The sequence below is a fragment of the Heterocephalus glaber genome, unplaced genomic scaffold (genome assembly GCF_053883595.1).
Source record: "Heterocephalus glaber isolate CG9 unplaced genomic scaffold, H.glaber_assembly_v1.0 deba00001509, whole genome shotgun sequence".
Taxonomy (NCBI): domain Eukaryota; kingdom Metazoa; phylum Chordata; class Mammalia; order Rodentia; family Bathyergidae; genus Heterocephalus; species Heterocephalus glaber.
The window spans coordinates 40,607,264-40,631,485 of record NW_028258325.1 but is presented as its reverse complement, the minus strand read 5'-3'; the positions used below and the strand labels follow the sequence as shown (position 1 = coordinate 40,631,485).

General features: G+C 37.2%; 1 protein-coding gene across 4 annotated transcripts in view; it reads left to right on the top strand.

The window, feature by feature from the left end:
• The window catches only part of Txk (TXK tyrosine kinase), a 76,689-nt gene that overhangs the window by 42,302 nt on the left and 10,165 nt on the right, over positions 1-24,222 (top strand). For all 4 annotated transcript variants that reach the window (XM_087187571.1, XM_087187572.1, XM_087187570.1 and 1 more), the window contains exons 10-12: positions 691-862; positions 17,502-17,718; positions 20,386-20,450. In XM_087187571.1, the coding sequence (XP_087043697.1) occupies positions 691-862; positions 17,502-17,718; positions 20,386-20,450 (454 nt within the window). The remainder of the gene's footprint in view (positions 1-690; positions 863-17,501; positions 17,719-20,385; positions 20,451-24,222) is intronic.

Genomic DNA, 24,222 nt, shown 5'->3' with positions numbered 1-24,222 from the left:
GTTTTTAACTGCATTATCTAAAGTACCAGCAGGTGCCAGTGTTGCTGTATAAAGGGAGCTGCTAAAAAATATTTGATAACAGGGTTCAAAGGGGTCATTTTGAAAACAATTCTTTTTCTTGCTTTGCTTTATAGAATGAGAAATTCAGTAACACAGATTCTACTTCAAACACACTCTTAGATGTATGTGGGCTAGAGCCCAGACACTGGATGTGTTTACTGCATAGATTAGATTTTTTCCCTAAGGAAAGGATGTACCAAGACAAAAAAGCTCTTTATAAATGGAGTGAGAAGAATAGTAGAAGGGATGAAGAAGGAAAAAGGAAAAAAGGAATTTCAGAAATTCCATCTGCCTTGCAAGTTTCCACCAGGACAAAATCAGATGAGAGAAACGTGTATTTTAAGTCCCAAGTTTATTCTGGTAGATTTACTTTAGAAAGACACAGAAATATGTTTCAATATCCTTAATTTGTTGTACATTCCTTTCCAAGTAAGTAAAGTTTGTATTTCAAAACTCTATTAAGCCATGATAAGAGTATTAAAAAAGCTTGTAGATCCTCTCTTCTGATTTGTATGTTTTTCATCTGCATGTAAATAAGAGGATAGGACCAGATGATTTTTAAATCTTTTCTAGTTCTAAAGTGTTATCCTTTCCCCCTCCTATGTGTAACATGGATTTTCCCTTTTCCAGAAAAGTGGGAGATAAATCCATCTGAGTTGGCTTTTGTCCAGGAGATTGGGAGCGGCCAGTTCGGGGTGGTCCATTTGGGTGAATGGCGAGCTCATATCAAGGTTGCGATCAAGGCCATCAATGAAGGCTCCATGTCTGAGGAAGACTTCATTGAAGAAGCAAAAGTGATGATGTGAGTATAAACAGGCCCAGATAAATACTGTCTGATTTCCTGGTGTCATGGGAACAACATGAACTTTAGAGGCAGCCACACTGGGATTTGTGTCAAAACACTGGCTAAGATAATTGTGGAACCCTGCCAAAATCATTTGACCCCTGTGTAACCTGGTTGAATCATTTCATATTTCCGAGGCTCAATGACTGAAATAGTTTCTCTGGTGTGAGAAACTTAAATGATAAATAAGGATCAAAAAGTATAATAGATAATGTGAAACAGGAAGAAAAGGTCCAAAGGGGAAGGGGAAGTGGGAGGGGTAGGGGAAAGGAAAGAAGAGGAAGCAATAAATATGAAAAAAGGAAAAAATGGAAACAAAGCCTGTATAAATAGGGAGGGGTGGAGGGGAGGGCAGGGGAATGGGGAAAAAATAAAAACCAAGATATATATATATATTTTTTTTTTTTCCCCCCATTAAGTTTATTGGTACATTTTAGGTGTAAAATACAGTTACATTCATCATTGGGATCTTGTACCATTACACAAGTATCTTGGTTCTTATTTTTTTTCCCCTTCCCCTGCTCTCCCTTCACCCCTTCCACCCTTCCCTATTTGCAGACTTTATTTCCATTTTTGTCCTTTTCTCATATTTTTTCTTTTCCCTTCTTTCCTTTCCCCTACCACTCCCACTTCCCTTGCTCCTTTAGACCTTTACATCCTATTACACAACATCAATTATACATTTTTAAAATTACAATATCAAGATCTAGGAGACATTACTACAGATTTGACAGAATTTAAAAGGATATAGAAAGCATATTACAAAAATCTGTTTTGAAATAAATTTGACAACTTTTAAGAAGTACCTTGGAAGACAAATTAATGAAACTGACTCTGGAAGAAATATAAAATTTGAATAGCACCTATTAAAGAAAGTATATTCCTAGCTTGAAAACCTACCCATATGGCTCATATACATTTTAACTGATAAATTATATCAAACATTTAAAGCAGAAAAAAAGGAACACTTCTCCCCTCATTTTAGGAACTCAACATTGTGCTAATCCTAAGACTGGATAAAGATAATAGAAGAAAAAAGTATGAACATAGATAGAAATTTGTTTAACAAAACAAACTATTAGAAGTCAGATCTGGCAGTATGTAGAAAGTGATTTTATTACAGGGATGGCAGTGTTGGTTTAGCATTGGAAGATCCACCCCCAAAAGTCATCATTTTAACAGAGGAAAGGAAAAAGCCATATGATCCTGTCAGTAGTTGGACTAACTTCTAGAGCTGTTCATGGTAAAAGCTATCAGGAGACTAGAAGTAGAACAGAACCTTCTCAACAGATTAAAGACATGTACTCCATACTTCCAGCAAAAACGCCTTATATGATTGAAGAGGATACAATGTTTTCTTCTTAAGGTGGGGAACAAGGGCAGATGTGCCTACTCTTCATCTGTCCATTAAACTTTGAAACATAGGCCTAAACCAAAATAGTCTGACAATAAAATGACACAATTAGGATAGGATTGGCAAGGTAGAAGCAAAATCTTTATATGTAGATGAAGTGATCAGAGAAAATACTAAGAAATCTCTAGGAGCCCCTAGAACTTGTATTTGAATTTAGCAGGATTAGGAAACACAAGGTGCATATAAAAATTCAGGTCTGTGTATACTTGCTATAAATGAAGAATTGGATATTGAAATTTAAAAGTTATGTAGGAGTACAAAGGACCTAGAAAAGTAAAAAGAAAAAAAAAAAAGAACGGTGTTGGAAGACATTTAGTACCTAATTTTAAGACTTCTTCTAAAGCTACAGTAATCAAGGCAGTGTTGATGTAAGGAAAGACATATAGATCATTGGAATAAAACAGTGAATCTAGAAATAGAACCACACATATATGGTCCACTGAGTTTTGAAAGATTATTTAACATTAACATTTTATAGAATATAAATTCAATTCAAGAGCCAAGGAAAAGATAGTGTTTTCAGCAAATGGCACTAGAACACCTGGTACCTGTACGTAAAAAATTAACCTCAACCTTTTATTTCCATACATTAAAATAACTCAAAAGGATCTATGAACCTAAATATGAAAGACTAAAACAAAGGAACCCAGATATATTATGTAAATGTACAAATTCCCAATAATGAATGTCAGCATATTGTTCCCCTAAAATGTACCAATAAAATTAATGAAAAAATTTTTTACTACAAAGACATGATGAATGACATGAAAAAATTTTGTAGTAAAAATTTTTATTACAAAGACATGAGACAAATGAAAAAAATTCCTGGAGAATTAGATGTACTTATGTATGTTTTTATTATTGTAAATGTTATTAGTTAATAGATCTGTTTGTGGTGCACTGCTATTAACAAGCTTCATCCAAAAACACAAACCCAGAGTTAAAACAAAGGTTCCGTGAAAGCTCATTCAGAGATTCGGGCATTTAGGGAGGGATGGTGATGCTGATCAAAAGTGCTGATTCCAGGTTGGTTTTGCTCCTATTTTCTGCATGTCCAGAAGCAGCTTATTTAAACTAAGTTCTGTTGTTTACATGTGTGCAGTGGGATAAAACAACAACAACAACAACAACAACAAAACATGGTCCTCTTACTCCCAGGAAACATTACATGAGATCCCATTTATGAATGTACAGCATGGATAATCCAAGGTAAAAGTAAAAATTCGAGAGTTTAACAGGATCTTATGGGCCGAAGTTGTTCAAGAGGATCAGACTGGCTTTCTTTCATTCTTCTAATCTCTCAAAGGTGCTCTGGAAACCCAGACCACAGGCTGCCGATGTAGACAATATCCCTGACTACCCCCAAGAGAGCACAGTGTATATTTAAAGTTTTCCTTCTGCTACACTGGAAAAACTACATACAATGATGGCAATCGGGGTTAATATATATGACAACTACTAAAAGATATTAGTTTGTTAATAAAAGTTTGATGATTCCAAGGTGTTGGTGTGCACTGGTAGGCAGAGGGTTCCCCTTATGGAGATGGAGGAAGGCTCCAGTAGCTTAGTGAAAAATCAGTAATTCTGCTTTGGATGTGTTGAATTTGAGAGGCCTGTGAGGTGGCCCAGGGTGACCAAGTGCTCAAGTAAGTACATGAGTGTGGAGTTCAGGAGAAAGGTCAAAATGGAAGATATTAATTTAAGAGGGATCACCAGAGATGATATTTGAAACTGTGAAACTTGATTTGATTACCAAGGGAGAGGGAATAATTAGACAAAGACAATAGGAGAAGCCTGCAAAGAGTTTGAAAATATTTAACAAGTTTGCCCTACAGTGAATTATATCTACTTCTCCAAAAGTTTGTGTTAGGTAAGATCGTGGTTGTTGTGGCCAGACAGTTCAGAGCTCTGGTTTCAAATGAAGGTCTAACTGTGGAACTACAGGCAAATTACAAAAACTGTTTATTCTTTTTCTTTCTCTTGTCTAATTTCTGTGACTAATGTTTCCAACACTATGTTGAACTGGAGTGGTGATTGTGGACATCCTTTTCTTGTTCCTGATTTTAGTGTGAAGGAATTCAGTTTTTGACCATTTAGTGTGATATTGGCTATTGGTTTTTCATAGATGGCTTTTATCAGGTTGAGATAGAGACTGTCTATTCTAATTTTCTGTAGGTTTTTTTTTTATCATGAATGTGTGTTGGATTTTGTTGAATGCTTTTTCTGCATCTATTGAGATGATCATATGTTTTTTTGTCCTTGGCTCTATTAATATAGTGTATTACAAATTTATGTATGTTGAACCATCCTTGGATCCCTGGGATGAATCCCACTTGGTCAGGGTGTATGATCTTCTTGATGATCTTCTGCATTCTATTTGCCAGTATCTTATTAAGGATTTTTGCATCTATGTTCATTAGTGAGATTGGCCTATAATTCTCTTTTTCGGTTGGGTCTTTCTCTGCTTTAGGGATCAAGGGAATGCTTGCTTCCGGGAATGAATTTGGGAGTATTGCTTCCCTTTTAATTTCACTGAAGAGTTTAAACAGTAGTGGCAATAGTTCCTCTCTAAATGTCTTGTAGAATTCAGCAGTGAAGCCATGAGGACTGAGGCTTTTCTTCATTGGTAAGCTTTAAATTACATTTTCAGTTTTGTTGGTTGATACTGGGTTGTTTAGAATTTTTAGATCTTCTTCATTCAACTTTGGTCAATCATATATATCTAGGAATTTGTCCATTTCTTCTGTGTTTTCTATCCTATTGGCATATAGGTTCTCAAAGTAGGTACTGATGATCCTCTGGATTTCTGCTGGATCCATTGTAATTTCACCCTTTTCATTACTAATTACATGAATTTAGGCCTTTTCTTTCCTTTTTTTTTGTAAGGTTGTTTAAGGGTTTGTCAATTTTGTTTATTCTTTTGAGGAAACAGCTCTTTGCTTCATTGATTTTTGCATTATTCTCTTAGTCTCCATTGCATTGATTTCTGCTCTGATCTTTATAATTTCCTCCCTTGTATGAGCTTTGGGTTTGTCCTGCTCTTCTTTTTCTAGAAGCTTGAGGTTCAGCATCAGGTTGTTTAATTGGGCTTGCTCTGTTTTCCTAATATGAGTATTCACTGCTACCAATTTCCCTCGTGAGACTGCTTTCATTGTGTCCCATAGATTCAGATAAGTTATATTGGCATTGACATTTAATTGTAGAAACTATCTGATTTCCTCTTTAATTTCCTCTGTGACCTGCTGGTTGTTCAGGGGTGTGTTGTTCAATTTCCATGTTTTTATGAAATTCTTGTGGTTTCTTTTGCTATTGATCTCCAATTCCATCGCACTATAGTCTGATAATATACAGGGGATAACTTTGCATTTAGTTAAACATGTTCTATGAGCAAGTATGTGGTCTATTTTGGAGAATGACCCATGTGCAGCTGAAAAGAATGTGTATTCTGATTTTGTGGGGTGGAACACTCTGTAAACCTCTGTTAAGTCCATTTGTTCGAGAGTCTGATTGAGTTCTAGTATTTTGTTGTTTATTTTTTGTCTAGTTGATCTATGTATTTGTGACAGTGGGGTATTGAGGTACCCCCACTACAATTGTATTAGTGCTTATTTGATTTTTCATGTCCATTAGTATTTGTTTCATATAGTTGAATGCACTAGTATTTGGTGCATATATATTTATGATTGTCATCTCTTTCTCTTGGATTATTCCCTTACAAGGATTTAGGGGCCTTCTTTCTCTCTCTTAATTAGTGTTGGTTTGAAATCCATTTGATCTGAAAATAGGATAGCTACTCCTGCTTTTTTTTTTTGTTCCTGTCACATGGAATATTGTTTTCCACCCTTTAACTTTCACTCTATGAGTTTCTTTTTGAATTAACTGTGTTTATTGTATGCAGCATGATGTTGGAAATTGCTTCTTGACCCATTCTGACAGTCTATTTCTTTTGATTGGTGAATTGAGACCATTAACATTGATGATTATAACTGATATGTATTGATTTATTCTTGTCATGACCTTTTCTTGTTGTAGTATTTTCCCCCTTTGCATTTAATTTCTTGTCTTGGCTGATGGATTCATTTTGCTGGGGTTCCTGAGGTTGTGATCTTCATTGTCTTTTCCTAGGAAATTGTTTAAAATTTTTTGGAGTGCTGCTTTGGTATTCATGAAGTTCCTCAGGTGCTCTTTGTCATGAAAGTATCTTATTTCTCCATCAATTTTGAAAGATGGATTTGCAGGGTACATCAATCTGGGTTGGAGTTTACTTTCTTTTAGGGTTGAAGTACTTCACTCAAGGCTCTTCTTGCCTTGAGGGTTTGTGTTGGGAAATCTGCTGTGATTCTGATGGGCTTTCCTTTGTAGGTGATTTGTTTCTTTTCTCTCACCACTTGTAGAATTTTGTTCTTCTGTTGGGTTTCTGGAATCTTAAGTATTATATACTTAGGTGTAGATTTTTTTTTTTATCATGGCTAGTTGGAGTCCTATATGCCTCATTTATCCTCTGCTTGAGAAGTTTTCTACCATTATTTCTGTGAACAGTTTTTTTTATGTCATTTGCACTTTCTTCTGTTTCTTCATTGACTCCGATCAGTCTTATGTTATTTTTCTTTGCATCACCTAGCAGCTGCTGGATTGATTTCTCATAGTGCCTTTTAAAGAAATTTTTCTTTTCCTGGTCACTAATTGCGATCCTGCCTTCCATATCTGAAATTTTGTCCTCACATTGGCTCATTCTGCTGTGTAAACTTTCCATGGAGTTTTTCATCTCCTGGATATCTGTTTGCATCTGTTTTGTGGATTACATTTATTTCCTATGTTGGGATTCCATCATGTTCCTGAGCTCTTCTATTTTATTTTTTATCTGTGTCTGCTCTAGATTTATTAATCATATCTTTCACTATGGACATAATCTCTATTTTTATCTGAGAAATTATTTCTGAATAATTAATAGAAATTAATTATTTCTATTTTGATTTCATTGTTTCCAGATCCTCTTTCATTGCCAGTTCAGGGAGTCCAGGTGGTTGAGTATCAGATTGTTTAATCTCATTGCCCTTTGGGGTTGCCTTAGGTGATCTGGAAGTCTGGCTTTGAGACTTGTTTACTTGTTTTCTCATTTCAACATATGTGGCCTGGTGTGCCTTTGTTGAGGTGACTTTTTGCTTGCCCAGTGGGGTTCAATTTTCAGCAAGCCTCAGAGAAGCCTTCTCTCTGCTGCTCACCACTGCGTCAATTCCTGGGTTCAGAATGGTGGCCTTCTGGATCCTTGTGCTGTACTACTGTCTGGGAGGGGTTCTGGTGGGGCCTGGGCACACTTGGGATGGTATCTGGGTTGCCTCTGGCTGGGGCCTGCCCCGCTACATAGCTGTTGTCTGGGAGGGCCTTTGGCTGGGGGCTGTGTACCAGAGTTGCTGGTGTCTGAGCAGGCTTCTGGCTGGGGTCTGCGAACACTTACTGATGGTATCTGGGCAGGCCTCTGGGTGTTGCCTGCTCACCTGCACAGCTCTTCTCCAGGCGGGCCTTTGGCTGGAGCCTGGGGGCTAAGCCTCTGGTGTCTGGGTGGGGCCCTGCTGGAATTCGCACACCCAGGCCGCTCTGGTCCATGCAGGCTTCTGGCTGGGGTCTGCACACACTTACCAATGGTACCTGGGCAGGCCTCTGGCTGTTGTCTGCATGCCTCTGTAGTAAAATATTTTAGTTTTAGAAAGAAAGGTTTTAACATTTTATATTCATCTTGAACAGAATTGAATAAAGACTGAAAACACCCTGGTCCTTCTTGCCTGCCTCTCTGAAGGGGTAATTAATTTTCTCTAGAGGTAATTAATTAATAGTGAAAGTTTTTATTTGGACTCTTAGTCCCTATTATTTAAATTAGATAATAAATGCTTTTATTTGACAATACTATAATAATAAACATTATTTTAAAATAAGGACACTTGGAAAATAGAGAAAATTAGCCTATTATCTCTCCCAACATAGCTGTTTCCTTACAGTTTTTATTCTTTCCATCAGATCTTTTATGTGTTGTATTTAGCCTTTATTTCTGCCTAAAAAATCAAAATTTCAAGAAGGCAAATGGATAGAGTTTTTAGAAGTATTGTAGATCAGGACAAGAAGGAGGATTGAGAAATTAGAGGGGAATTTTACATTCAGAAGTGTTGAGGAGTGTTTTGAGCAGCTCTTTTATTAATGTGAGGATTTAGAAGAAAACGAGCAGAGCAGCCCAAAGGCAATGTCTGTCTTACATGAGGCATAAATGTAAATCACACTGCAAACATCCACACTAATCTCTTAGCTGGGCATGGTGGCACACACGTATAATCCCGACAGTAGGGAAGCTGAGGCAGGATTGCCATAATTTCATTTTATTTTAAAAATTTATTTATTAATTTATTTTTGGTACCAGGGCTTGAACTCAGGACCTTATGCTTGCAAGGCAGGCACAGTACCACTGAGCTAAATCCCCAGCCCCAAGATTGCTGTAATTTTGAGGCCAGCCCTGGCTACATAGAAAGTTCAAGGGCAGCCTGAACTACATAGAGAGACCCTATCTCAAAAAAAAAAAAAAATCACATAGGTAATCTCTTGATTTATTTATTTCTCCCAAATTTCATAGCCTATATTTTAGCTTTGTTAAACAAAATATAGTACCAATTATATCATTCAGTTTTCTTTTTCTTTTGATGATGAGAGAGTTGGGACTTGAACTCAGGGTTTTGCACATGCTAGGCAAGCATGCTACCACTGAACTGCATTCCCAGCTCCAGTTGGGTTATATTCATTCATTTAACAAGTGTCAGTCGCTGACTGTGTGCAGACACTGTCCTAAGTTCTGGAACTATGATGGTATTTGAGATGGATATGTTTCCTGTTCTTAAAGAGCTTATTTATGGATATGCTCTTGTGGAGGATGGAGAAGAAGACAGGCAAGAAACACATAATCAACATAATTTCAAAGAGATGTAAGGCCTCAGGTTGCAAACTGTAAGAAAGTGACAGAGATTAGGACTGGGTTGGGGACTACGTTAGATTAGATGGACAAAGAAGAGTTCATGGTTTTTTTTCCTTTACTGGGGATCGAACTCAGGACCTTGCACTTGTGAGGCAGGTGTGGTGTCACTGAGCTAAATCCCTTGCCCAAGAGTTCAAGTATTTATCATGGTTTATGTTTTATATAGATCAGACTGGCTGCTCTGGGGAGGAAGATTTAGGGGCATCAAAGTGCAGTGGTCCAGATGGAAGATGATAGGGGTTGGGAGGAGAGCAGAAATAGAAAGAGGAGAGTAGTTTCAGGGTACCTTTTTGAGATAAAGTCATCAAGACTTACTGATAAATTGAATGTGGCAGGTGACGGGAGGGACCTAGGGGAAGAAAGATCATTCCAGTGTGTTGGTGTGCACTGGTAGAGTGTTCTCCTTATGGAGATGGAGGGAGACTCAGTAGGCTTAGGGAAAATTCAGTAATTCTGCTTTGGATATGTTGAATTTGAGAGGCTTATTAGGTTGCCGAGGGTGACCAAGTGGTCACGTAAGTACATGAATATGGACTTCAGGAGAAAGGTCAAAGTGGAAGGTTTTTTTGTTTTGCTTTTTTTTTTGGTACCGGGGATCAAACTTGGGTAATTGCGCTTGTGCAGCAGGCGGCGAAACCACTGAGCTAAATCCCCGGCCCAAAATGGAAGGTTTTAATTTAAGAGTGATCACCAGAGATGATATTTAAACCTGTGAAACTTGATTCTATTACTAAGGGTTGTTCCTGGGGACCTTATGCTTGTGCGACAGGCGGCAAAACCAGTGAGGTAAATCCCTGGCCCTTCGATTACTGAGGGAAGGGGAATAATTAAACAAGGACAACAGGAGAAGCCTGCAAAGAGTGTACAAATATTTAAATAACAAGTTTGCCTTACAATAAATTATATCTACTTCTCTAAAAGTATATGTGAAATATTGAGAATTATCGCTTCACTGACAAATAATGTCTACTGTAAAGTACTAAAGTTACAGCTAAGAAGAATGCCCTTTTTCTATTTGCATTTTTCTCTTACCATGAGAAATATGTGTCTTGTTTGTTAGGCTGGACCCCACAAGAAGGACTATTTATTTTTGCCTTATTTCTAATAGAGGTTTGATTACTGGTAGATTTTTGTCAGTGGTCTTGCTAAGCATACACAGCATAATGTTCTAATTCTCAAATGTTTCATGAGTCCCAACTGATGGTTTCATATGGCAAATTAACGTTGCATTTTGAAATTTCCATTACTCTGCACCCAAGTAAACTGCATTCCTTAACTGAAAGTACAGTGAACTCAAAAGGTAAATCAAGTAAAATACATAATATATATATACGTATGTACATATATACATACATATATACAAAATATTATATATTTTGATCATATTTAGGTTCTCTGGATACCTCTCTTTCTTTTTTTTATAACTTAAATTCTTTTATTGGTACATTTTAGCTATACAACACATTTACATTTCTCATTGGGAGCTTGTACCTTTACATGATGTACCTTGGCTCTTATTTTTCCCCCATTACCTGTGTGCCCTTCACCCCCTCCACCCTTCCCTATTTACAAAGACTTTGTTTCCATTTCTCATCATTTTTCCTTTCCCTTCTTTCCTTTGCCCTGCCCCTCCCACTACCCATACCACTTTGGGCCTTTTCTTCCTATTTTGCATTACCAATTATTCATTCTAATCATTGGTACATTTTAGGTATACAATATGAATATCTTGGAAATTTGCACCTTTACATAATCTCTCTTGGTTCTTATTTTTCACCCTTGCCCAGCCCTCCCTTCAACCCCTCCATCCCTTCCTATTTACAAAGACTTTGTTTCCATTTTTTCATTTTCTCATATTACTTCCATTCCTTCTTTCCTTTCCCCTACCCCTCCCACTTCCCCCTCCCCTTTGCCCCTTTTCTTCCTATTTCACATTATCTATTATATCTTTTAGTCCTTATTTACACTTTCAGTTTCTCACACCAGAGAAACTATTCAGTATTTACACATGTGTGTCCTGTTTATTTCACTTAAGAGTATGGCCTCAATGTGCATCCATTTAACTATAAATGTCTCTAATTTCTCATTTTTTATGGCCGAGTAGTACTCCATTTTATAAAAAACCCCACATTTTCTTGATCCAGTCTCCAGTTGATGGCCATTTGGGCTGTTTCCAAGTTTTAGTGATTAGAAATTGTGCTGCTGTGAACATGGGTGCGCATATATCACTGTGGTATGATTCTTTTAATTCTTTTGGGAAGATATCCAGCAGTGGAACAGTGGGGTCAAATGGGACTTCTTGTCCTAGTTCTTTGAGGTATCTCCATACTGATTTCCACAGTGGTTGCACCTTTCTACACTCCCACCAGCAGTGGAGCAGGGTTCCTCTTTCCCCACAGCCCCACCAGCATTTGTTATTGGTTGATTTCATGATAGCAGCCATTCTTTCTGGAATGAGGTAGAATCTCAGCGTTGTTTTCATTTGCATCTCTTGAATGACTAGTGACGTTGAACATTTTTTCATGTATTTATTTGCTATTTCTACTTCTTTGTGCGAGAAATGTCTGTTCATTTCAGATGCCCATTTTCTGATTGGGTCTTTAAATTTGGGAGGTCTGATCTTTTTAAGTTCTTTATAGATTCGAGATAGTAGACCTTTGTCTGAGGAAGAGCAGGTGAAGATTTTTTCTGACATTGTGGGTTGTCTCTTCACACTGCTGGTGGTTTCTCTTGCTGTGCAGAAGCTTTTTAATAAGAAGAGATCCCACTTGTTGATTGTTTGTGCTAGTTCACGGGCAACTGAGGTTTTCTTCATAAAATCTTTTCCTACACCGATGTCTTCAAGGGTTCTACCTAACCTCTGTTCCAACTGGTTCAGAGTTTCTCTTTTAATATTTAGATCTTTAATCCATTTTGATTTTAGTTTAGTGCATGGCGAGAGATATAGGTCTAGTTTTAACCACTGGCAAGTTGAAACCCAATTTTTCCAGCACCATTTATTAAAGAGGCTATCTTTCCTCCAGTGAGGGTGGTTGGCTCCTTTATCGAAGATGAGATGGCTGAGTGTGTCTGGAATTGTTTCTGCATCTTCTAATCTGTTCCACAGGTCCTCAGGTCTGTTTCTTTGTCAGTACCATGCTGTTTTTATCACAGTAGATTTGTAGTGTAGTTTCAAGTTGGGGATTGTGATACCCGCTGCCATGTCTCTGTTACCTAGGATTGCTTTTGCTATTCTGGGTCTCTTCTTGTTCCAAATGAATTTTTGGATTGTTTTCTTGAGGTCTATGAAGTATGCTGCTGGGATCTCAATTGGAATTGCATTAAATCTATATAGCAGTTTTGGAAGTATGGCCATTTTAACTATATTGATCCTTCCTACCCAGGAGCAGGGGATGTCTGTCCATTTTCTGATATCATCTTCAATCTGTCTTTTCAGAGTGCTATAGTTTCCAGAGAAGAGGTCTTTGATTTCTTTTGTTAGGTTGATTCCTAGGTATTTCAGTTTTTTGGATGCTATTGTGAAAGGAATTGTTTGTTCTATTTCTCTCTCAGTGAGTCTGTTGTTTGTGTAGAGGAAAGCTATTGATTTTTGTGTGTTGACCTTGTAACCAGCTACTTGACTGAATTTGGTTATTAAGTCTAGAAGACTTTTGGTGGAGTTCTTGGGGTCTTCTATATAGAGTATCATGTCATCTGCAAATAATGACAATTTGACTTCTTCATTTCCTATCTTTATTCTTTTTATTTCTTTTTCTTGTCTAATTTCTGTGACTCATGTTTCCAACACTATATTGAACTGGAGTGGTGATTGTGGACATCCTTTTCTCGTTCCTGATTTTAGTGTGAAGGATTTCAGTTTTTGACCATTTAGTATGATACTGGCTGTTGGTTTTCCATAGATGGCTTTTATCAGTTTGAGGTACAGACCATCTCTTCCAATTTTTTGTAGGGTATTTATCATAAATGCATGTTGGATTTTGTCAAATGCTTTTTCTGTGTCTGTGGAGATAATCAAATGGTTTTTGTCCTTGGCTCTATTGATATAGTGTATTACATTGATTGATTTTCGTATATTGAACCATCCCTGCATCCCTGGAATGAATCCCACTTGATCAGGGTGTATGATCTTCTTGATGATCTTCTGCATTCTGCTTGTCAGTATCTTATTAAGGATTTTTGCATCTATGTTCATTAGTGAGATTGGCCTAAAGTTCTCCTTTTCAGTTGGGTCTTTCTCTGCTTTGGGGATCAAGGTGATGCTTGCTTCCAGGAATGAATTTGGGAGTATTGCTTCCCTTTCAATTTCATTGAAGAGTTTAAACAGTAATGGCGGTAGTTACTCTCTAAATGTCTTATAGAATTCGGCAGTGAAGTCATCAGGGCCCAGGCTTTTCTTAGTTGATAAGTTTTTAATTACATTTTCAATTTCATTGGTTGATATTAGGTTGTTCAGAATTTTTAGGTCTTCTTCGTTCAACTTTGGTAATTCATATGTATCTAGGAATCTGTCCATTTCTTCTGTGTTTTCCATCTTATTGGTGTATGGGTTCTGGAAGTAGGTATTAATGATCCTCTGGATTTCTGCTGGATCTGTTGTAATTTCACCCTTTTCATTCCTAATTGCATGGATTTGGGGCTTTTCTTTCTTTTTTCTGATAAGGTTGGCTAAGGGTTTGTCAATTTTGTTGATTCTTTTGAAGAACCAACTTTTGGCTTCATTGATTTTTTGTATCGTTCTCTTAGTCTCCATTGAATTGATTTCTGCTCTGATCTTTATAATTTCCTCCCTTGTATGAGCTTTGAGGTTGTCCTGCTCTTCTTTTTTTAGAAGCTTGAGGTTCAGCATCAGGTTGTTTTATTGGGCTCGTTCTGTTTTCCTAATATGCATATTCACTGCTATGAATTTCCCTCGTAAGACTGCTTTCATTGTGTCCCATAGATTCCTATATGTTGTATTGTCATTGTCATTGAATTGAAGGAACTGTCTGATTTCTTCTTTAATTTCCTCTGTGACCCATTGGTTATTCAGAAGTGTGTTGTTCAATTTCCACGTGTTTATGAAGTTTTCCAGTTTCTTTTGCTATGGATCTCCAATTTCATTGCACTATGGTCTGATAATATACAGAGGATAACTTCAAGTGCTTTGCACTTACTTAAACATGTCTATGCATGATTATGTGGTGTATTTTGGAGAATGACCCATGTGCGGCTGAGAAGAATGTGTATTCTGATTTTGTGGGGTGGAAGACTCTGTAAACATCTGTTAAGTTCATTTGTTCAAGAGTTTGATTGAGTTCTAGTATTTCATTACTTATTTTTTGTCTAGTTGATCTATCTATTTGTGACAGTGGGGTATTGAGGTCCCCCACTACGATTGTATTAGTGCATATATGACTTTTCTATGTCCATTAGTATTTGTTTTATATAGTTGGGTGCACTAGTGTTTGGTGCATAGATATTCATGATAGTCATCTCTTCCTGTTGGATTGTTCCCTTTACAAGTATTTAGTTTCCTTCTTTGTCTCTCTTTTGTTTTTGGTACCAGGGATCAAACTCGAATCCTTGCGCTTGCACAGCAGGTGGTGAAACCACTGAGCTAAATCGCTGGCCCTTCTTTGTCTCTCTTAATCAGTGTTGGTTTGAAATCTACTTGATCTGCAAAGAGGATAGCTACTCCTGCTTTTTTTCGGGTTCCCATCCCATTTCCACCCTTTAACTTTCAGTCTAGAGTTTCTTTTTGAATTAAGTGTGTTTCTTGTATGCAGCATATTGTTGGATTTTGCTTCTTGACCCATTCTGCCAATTCTGATTGGTGAATTGAGACCATTAACATTGATGGTTATAACTGAAATGTATTGACTCATCATTGTCATGACTTTTTCTTTTTGTTGGGTTCTCTCCCTTTACATTTAATTTCTTGTTGCATCAGATGGGTTCATTCTGCTTTGCTTCCTGGAGTTGTGATCGTCAATGTCTGTCCCTAGGATATTGTCTAAAATTTTTTGGTGTGCTGGTTTGGTATTCATGAAGTTCCTAATGTGCTGTTTGTATCTTATTTCTCCATCAATTTTGAAAGATAGTTTTGCAGGGTACATCAATCTGGGTTGGAGGCTGTTTTCTTTTAGGGCTTGAAATAGTCATTCCAACCTCTTCTTGCCTTGAGGATTTGTGTTAAGAGGTCTGCTGTGATTCTGATGGGCTTTCCTTTGTATGTGATTTGTTTCTTTTCTCTAATTGCTCATAGAACTTTGTTCTTCTGTTGGGTTTTGGGACTCTTAACAATTATATGCCTATGTGTAGATTTTTTTTTGATGAAGGCTATTTGGAGTCCTATATGCCTCACCTATCTGTATGTCAAGTTCTTTTCCCCTGCTTGGGAAGTTTTCTGGCATCACTTCTGTGAAGTTTATTTTTATCTCATCTGCACTCTTTCCTGTTTCTTCATTGACTCCAATCAGTCTTATGTTATTCTTCTTTGCATTGTCTAGCAGCTGCTGGATTGATTTCTCATGGTCCCTTAAAATTTTGAAGCAATTTTTCTTTTCCTGGTCACTAATTGCAATCTTATCTTCTATATTTGAAATTCTGTCATCACATTGGCTCATTCTGCTATGTAGACTTTCAATGGAGTTTTTCATGTCCTGGAAATCTATTTGCATCTGTTTCATGGATTCCATTTGTTTCCTATGTTGAGATTCCATCATGTTCCTCAGCTCCTCTCTAGATTTATTAATCATGTCTTGCACTAGGGGCACAATCTCTACTGTTATCTGAGAAATTATTTCTGATTTCATTTTTTCCAGGTCCTCTTTTGTTGCCAGTTCAGTGGGTCCAGGTGGTTGAGTATCAGAGTGTTCCATCTCATTTCCCTTTGGGGTTGCTGTGGGTGATCTGGAAGTCTGGTTTTGAGAGTTATTTATGTGTCTTCTCATTTCGACCTGGGTGGGTGGGTGGGGATGGTGTTGGCACTTGCCCGGCTCACCTCCTCTGAGCTGGGAGAGGTGGGACAGCAGCTCAGAAGCCCCTTCCTCTGGGCCGGGAACAGCAGGACGGTTGGAGGCCTGGAAGCCCCTTCCTCTGGGCTGGGATCAGCGGGACAGACAGCGGCCGGGAAGCCCCTTCCTATAAGCCAGAAGTGGTGGGACAGTGGCTCAGAAGCCCCTTCCTCTGGGCCGGGAGTGGCGGGATGACAGCCCCTCTCTTTCTAATTAACCGGAGTGGCTTCATAAACTAGTTTAATGGTAATGTGTCTGTAATCACTTATGCATTATTTTAATATAGACTTTCTGAATCACTGATTTTGTTTTATTTTTATGAATGAAAAGAAATAACTTTTCAAGGCAACAGAGAATTGCTTATTATACATCTTCTAAAATTACAAACATTAATTTGAAATTATTTTCCATGGTGACCAGTTGGCATAAATAGCCTTTAGAGATTGAATGTTATGTGCCACAGATGAAACAATGCACTTTTTTTTTTGTACCGTAGATTGAACTCAGGACCTTGTGCTTTCGAGGCAGGCAGTGGCAACACTGAGCTAAATCCCTATCCCTGAAACAATACACTTTTGAAGTCTAGACTCAAAAGCTCTGGGCATGTTTTAATAGGCAATATTCAAGGAATTGTGTGTGTGTATGCTTGTGTGTATGTGTGTGTGTGTAATTACTAAGTACACATCAAGATTTTATGTTGGTAAATGTTTTGTAGTCTCTAACTATATCTAAGATTTTCCTTTTTAATGGCTTTACTCTTTAGAATTTAATTTTGTTTTTTTCTTTTATGTCCACTGATCATGCTTTCCTCCCGCCTGCCAGTCCAGTATTTTCCTTTTGACCAACCACAGTTAAGAAGGCTGGAATCCAAGGGGCAGAACTCTGAGACCTGTGCCAGCATAAGCAGTAATGAGGGAGAAAAAGGCATACAAAACAAAAAGGAGAAAACTAGAATGTTGACAAGAAGAATACGGGACATGAAATATTCTGCACTGACAATGACATTGGAAATACTAAACTTCTGACTCCAGTTTCTCAGTGCATAAAGTGGAAAGGAAAATGCTTTCTCTATGGTCAGATTGATCCTCAACTTTTTATAACGAAAATGATGTATAGTTGCTAAATATCACCGTTTGTGTTTAAATACTTTTCAATGCAAATGTTTTTCTTTTACAGGAAACTGTCACATTCAAGGCTAGTTCAGCTTTATGGGGTGTGTATACAGCAGAAACCCCTTTATATTGTGACAGAGTTCATGGAGAATGGCTGCCTGCTCACCTATCTCAGGGAGAGAAAAGGAAAGCTTAGAAAGGAGGTGCTACTGAGTGTGTGTCAGGATATATGTGAAGGAATGGAATATCTGGAGAGGAACTGCTATATTCATAGAGATTTAGTAAGTATGGTGCACATTAACTTGTTATTCTACATAGTATATCTGTATTTGGAAGGATATGACAATTCTATACTTGGAAGAATATATCCGTTGGCTTAATTTTTAGACATTTTCCTATCCCTGCAATTCTTTTGTAAGATGTAACTTTATTTTAAATTGCCCATTGATGCTATGACTATTGTAGATACTCCTCGAAATAAGTAACCACCTAACCAATTAACTAAAACTGGTTTACTTTCCTTCTCTTCTCTCCTTTCTTCCTTCCCTTTCTTCTTTCCTTCCACCTCTCTAGCATCAATCAGACAGGTACCAAGTGCCTAGAATAAGCTAAGCACTCTGCTAGGCACTGGAGACAGAGCAGTGTTAGACATATTCCTGTGTTTCTTACCCAGGACTGAAATTGGCACTGCACACAAGTGCTTTAGTTCTGACAGTACTGCAAGAGCATTACTGGCTTTATGGAGAAGACTAGAAATATTAAATCATCCTGTTCTGCAATGCTTGGAACATCCCTGTTTAAAAATGGCTGTCTATGATCCCCGGTACCAAAAAAAAAAAAAAAAAAATGGCTGTCTTGCACCAAACCAGATGCTAATACCGCTGCTTCCCTGTCTTACTATCTCTCCTTACTATCTCTCCTTATGTGTTCTGTCCATTCCGCATTTATTCAGGATATTAAATACTGTTGCTCTGCAACTGTCTGTGTATTATTTGTAAATTTAAAAATTGATTCAAATGAGGATTTGAGGATACTTTAAGAAATCCCTGATGCTGTCACCTGGGAGTAATCTTGGGTTTCTGTTATACATGACCCAGAGAGAGCATACTGCAGTATTTGTCATTCAGACCAGAATATTTTGGAAGGAGAAAGGAAGCAGTTACATGGAAACACCTTGGGGAGTATGCGTATATGACCCATGATTTCGAATTCCCATGGTGTTTATTATTCCTCTAATAGTTTATACTCTAAATGAATACTGGATTCTATATGGCTGAGACTTCTGAGATGGAGCACAGTGTGACAAAAACACAGGTTGCAGAACAAAGGTTCTCAAACTTCAAACTTTGCTGTGCATTAGAATCACTTGGGAGCTTTGAGAAAAATTACCACACCCAGGCCACACCACAGACCAATTAAATCAGAATATCTGGAGATGGAAGCAAGGTATCAATATATTTTGAAAATTGCCTGGTGAATTCCATAGGCAAGGAGGTTGAGAACCACTTTTCTGGAGTTGGACTGACTGGGTTAAGATCTTGCCTCTGTTTTTCACTAGCTGTTGTGGCCCTGGGCAAGCCAGCTAATCAGTAAAACAGTACTAACTCTAGCATCTCCCTCCTGTGGGTTTGTTGGGAAGGACCACATGAGTTGCTGTATAATTTGTGTAAGCACTTGAAACCATGCCTGGTCGGTAGGAGAGCTCTGCCGTGCTAACTATTGTCATTTCGGAGCCAGATCATCAGGTTTCATCCCTCAGGGCACATTCCCCAGTATCCAGTGCACAGGAGCTATTGAACACAGTTTTGAATGGATGGATATAGTATTGATTCCACCTAGCTCACTTTCCTGGTCTCTGACAGTTTGTCTTTCCTAATAAAAATTATAATTCAAAACCCAGTTGTGTAACAATTCTATTGGCTTCTGGTGGCTTCTCTCAGATCCTTCTACTCCTGGTTTCTTCCTTGATCACTCCTTTTCTTTGTGTTCTATTTCATTTACCTTCATGCCAAGTGAAATATATCAAATGACAAATGAGTCTTTTTCCTGTCAAGAACCTTTCTTGTGGGGTGGCTTTGAGATCATTGCTAGTACTTGCTGGTGTTTTTGGAACAGGTTCCTTCTGGCTTACCATTTCAAGTTTTTTGTTTTTGTTACTGGATCCACTGAACAACAAATTCACTGGGAAGAGAAAAATTCTATCAAACAGTTCACCTGTAGGAGGCTAAATAACCAAATCAATGCTTTTCTTGACTAAGTTGCTGAAAATAGATTGTTTTGGCATCAAATATATTGCCCCTGCATTAGATAGTACTACACTTGGTTTGCTGTGGTAATTTTAAGAAATATGAAGTTATCACTATCACTTATATTCCAAGAAATGCAAGTTTAACAAATATAATTATTTAATTTATATTATTTGCTGGAGATCCCAATGGTATGAAATGACTGTGCTCTGCCTGTCATATATACTGACAATGCCTTAACTGTCATGTATGTTATCTTGGTTTGTTTAAGATAAGTAAATTAAAGTATAGACTAGGGCCGGGGATGTAGCTCAGTGGTTCTGGCACCTGTCTTACAAGCAGAAGGACCTGAGTTCAATCCCTGGTACCAAAAAAAAAAAAGTATAGACTATTTTATGCCATGAGTAATAGTTTATCATCTGTTAGATTGAATTCATCCCCATTTTTATCAAAGATATTTCTTGAGGAAGACTAAATATCTTTAAAAGTAAAAGTGTTGACATTTTTGTTATATTGAATAACTATTAAAATTCATCTCATAAGAGCAGGCTATTAAATCACTGATAGCTATCACCACCCAAACAATGAGGCTGTCTACACAGAGGTAATATGAGGCTCAAATAAACTAGCGAAAATGGGAGTAGAAACTCTTGAAGGAAAAACTTGTAGTCTCATTTGGATTGTTTTTTTTTCTTACTATAGGCAGCAAGAAACTGTTTGGTTAGTTCTACATGTATAGTAAAAATTTCAGACTTTGGAATGACAAGGTATGTGATTGTATATTTATATATCTACATATGTATGTTTTATTTACTCATGAGAAGAAATCTTACATGTGTCTACTGACAAAGTAAAGATACTATTGGCTCCGCTTTTTTATACTCAGGAAGTTTTGGTGAGGTTGACCCAGTGTGGATTTCAGCACATGTACCAATTTTAGCAGTGAGGTACCTATTTACTGTTGCCTATTCTTTTTATCTTCTCTCAGGTCATTATTAATAAAACTATGGTAGCCCTTAAAATATGTGTAAGATTAAGAAAACCAGTTTTCTCATAAGTGTATATTTTTGAAAGAAAAAGAAAAAACCAGATTTTTCTAGGTCATCATCAAACACTTCTATTATCAAGTTTTATAGTTTGCTTTAAGGCTACAACTGAAGAGTGTGAGAAATCTAACCATCTGTTTCTACAACTCAATAGAACCATCTGTTTCTGCAGCTCACAGTTTACATTTTGAGCCCATGTTTCTTGGATGCTAGAAATTTAACAGAAGTAGATTCAGGATTTCTCCCTGACTTTCCTTAGCTTCAAAGTCCCATTCCTAGGGACTTTGTTCCTAGGTCCCATCCTAAGTCCCATCCTAAGTCCCATCTTCTAGGCCTGTGTCCTGGAAAGGCAGTAGCTTGTCTGGCCCTGCTGTTGTCTATGCACCATGGCATCTTTGCAGCCACTATCCTGTCTTGGTTGGGTCTAGTCAGTCACACAAAGTGGCTGCAATTCATCTGGATGATTCCTTCAGAACTGGCATTCTCTGTGATTAGAAAACTCAGTGGGGCGAAGGGCATGCTTACCTAGGCACATCCACAGCCATTTGTTCTTTGGAATCTTTCTGCCTTTCCTGGGCCTCTACCTGGAAAGAGATATGTGTCTGGTTTTGATTTTAAGTCCCATCCAACCTCATGTGGGACTGGGAGGTTTTTCCCCTGGTAAGTTTCCCAGACAGCCTTTAAGGATACAATGTACTGGGCCCTAACTTAGCAACCCTACAATGCCTAATACTCCTCCCCTGTCCTTTCTGTTTTCTCATTCCTCCTAACTCAAGGGACCTTTGTCCAAATGGTTGGGTGGTAGTGGTAAGATTTCACTCTTATTCATGACCCATTTTCCCAAATACCTTGTTAATAACTCAGTCCTTTTCTCAAAACTCTAGATTTTAGAATCAAATCTATGGAAAAGAACTTTCCTCCTTTGTTTTCTATTATTTTTTTCCCCATTAAGTTTATTGGTACATTTTAGGTATAAAATACAGTTATATTCATCATTGGGATCTTGGACCATTACATGAGTCTCTTGGTTCTTATTTTTTTTCCCCTTCCCTTGCCCTCCCTTCATCCCCTCCACCCTTACCTATTTGCAAAGACCTTGTTTCCATTTTTTTCCTTTTCTCATATTTTTTCCTTTCCCTTCTTTCCCTTCCCCTACCCCTCCCAATTCCCCTGCTCCTTTAGACCTTTTCTTCCTGTTACACAATATCAGTTATACATTTTTAAAATTACAATATTAAGATCTAGGAGACATTACCACAGATTTTACAGAATTTAAAAGGATATAGAAAGCATATTACAAAAATATGTTTTGAACTAAATTTGACAACTTCTAAGAAGTTACTTGGAAGACAAATTAATGAAACTAACTCTGGAGGAAATATCAAATTTGAATAGCACCTATTAAAGAAAGTATATTCCTAGTTTGAAAACCTACCTATATGAAAACAGCAGGCTCATAAACATTTTAACTGATAAATTATATCAAACAATTAAAGCAGAAAAAAAGAAGGAACATATCTCCCCTCATTTTAGGAACTCAACATTGTGCTAATCCTAAAACTGCATAAAGATAATAGAAGAGAAAAGTATGAACATAGATAGAAATTTGTTTAACAAAAAAAACTAATAAAAGTCAGATCTGGCAGTATGTAGAAAGTGGTTTTGTTATATGGCAGTGTTGGTTCAGCATTGGAAGATCCACCCCCAAAAGTCATTATTTTAACAGAGGAAAAGAAAAAGCCAATGATCCTGTCACTAGTTGGAGAAAAAGTATTGGACTAACTTCTAGAGCTGTTCATGGTAAAAGCTATCAGGAGACTAGAAGTAGAACAGAACCTTCTCAACAGATTAAAGACATGTACTCCATACTTCCAGCAAGAATGCCTCATATGAATGGAGAAGATACAATGCTTTCTCCTTAAGGTGGGGAACAAGGGCAGATATGCTTACTCTTTATCTGTCCATTAAGCTTCAAAACCTAGTCCCCACCAAAATAGTCTGACAATAAAATGACACAACCAGGATAGGATTAGCATGGCAGAAGCAAAATCTTTACATGTAGATGAAATGATCATCTACAGAGAAAATACTAAGAAATCTCTAGGAGCCCCTAGAACTTGTACTTGAATTTAGCAGAATTAGAAAACAAAAGGTATATATAAAAATTCAGGTCTGAGTATACTTGCTATAGATGAAGAATTGGATATTGAAATTTAAAAGTTATGTAGGAGTACAAAGGACCTAGAAAAGTTAAAAACAAAAACAAAAACAAAAACAGTGTTGGAAGATGTTTAGTACCTAATTTTAAGACTTCTTCTAAAGCTACAGTAATCAAGGCAGTGTTGGTATAAGGAAAGACATATAGATCATTGGAATAAAACAGAGAATTTAGAAATAGAACCACACATATATGATCCACTGAGTTTTGAAAGATTATTTAACATTAACATTTTATAGAATATAAACTCAATTCAAGAGCCGAGGAAGAGATAGTGTTTTCAGCAAATGGCACTATAACACCTGGTATCTGGATATAAAAAATTAACCTCAACCCTTTATTTCCATACATGAAAATAACTTGAAGGGATCTATGAACCTAAATAAGAAAGCCTAAAAGTATGAAACTTTAAGAAGAAATTATAAGGGAAAATATTTATGAATTGAGGATAGGCAAGAACTACCTAGGATACAAAAAACATAATGTATAAAAGAAAAAAATTGATAAATGAGATTCCATCAAAATTTAGAACTTTAAATGACATCATTAAAATGAAAAGTAGTCCTTAAACAGACCATATTTATAATGCATATAACCTATGAGCAGAATATATAAAGAATTCTTAGAGCTCATTAATAGACAACCCAATTTTTTTTTGTTTGTTAAATTCTTTTATTGGTACATTGTAGGTATACAACACAATTACGTTTCTCATTGGGAATTGTACCTTTGCATAATGCATCTTGGTTCTTATTTTTTCCCCCATTCCTAGCCCTCCTATCACCCCCTCCACCCTTCCCTATTTACAAAGACTTTATTTCCATTTTTTCCATTTCTCATCATTTTTCCTTTCCCTTCTTTCCTTTCCCCTGCCCTTCCCACTACCCCTACCCCTTTGGACCTTTTCTTCCTATCATACATTACCGATTATTCATTCTAATCATTGGTACATTTTAGGTATACAATATAATGACATTCATCATTGGAAATTTGCACCTTTACATAGTCTCTCTTGGTTCTTATTTTTCACCCTTGCCCAGCTCTCTCTTCAACCCCTCCATTCCTCCCTATTTACAAAGATTTTGTTTCTGTTTTTCCATTTTCTCGTATTAATCCCATTCCCTTCTATCTTTTCCCCTAGCCCTCCCACTTCCTTCCCCTTTGCGCCTTTTCTTCCTATTTCACATGACCTATTATACATTTAGTCTTTATTTACACTTTCAGTTTCTCACACCAGAGAAACTATTCGGCATTTATACATGTGTGTCCTATTTA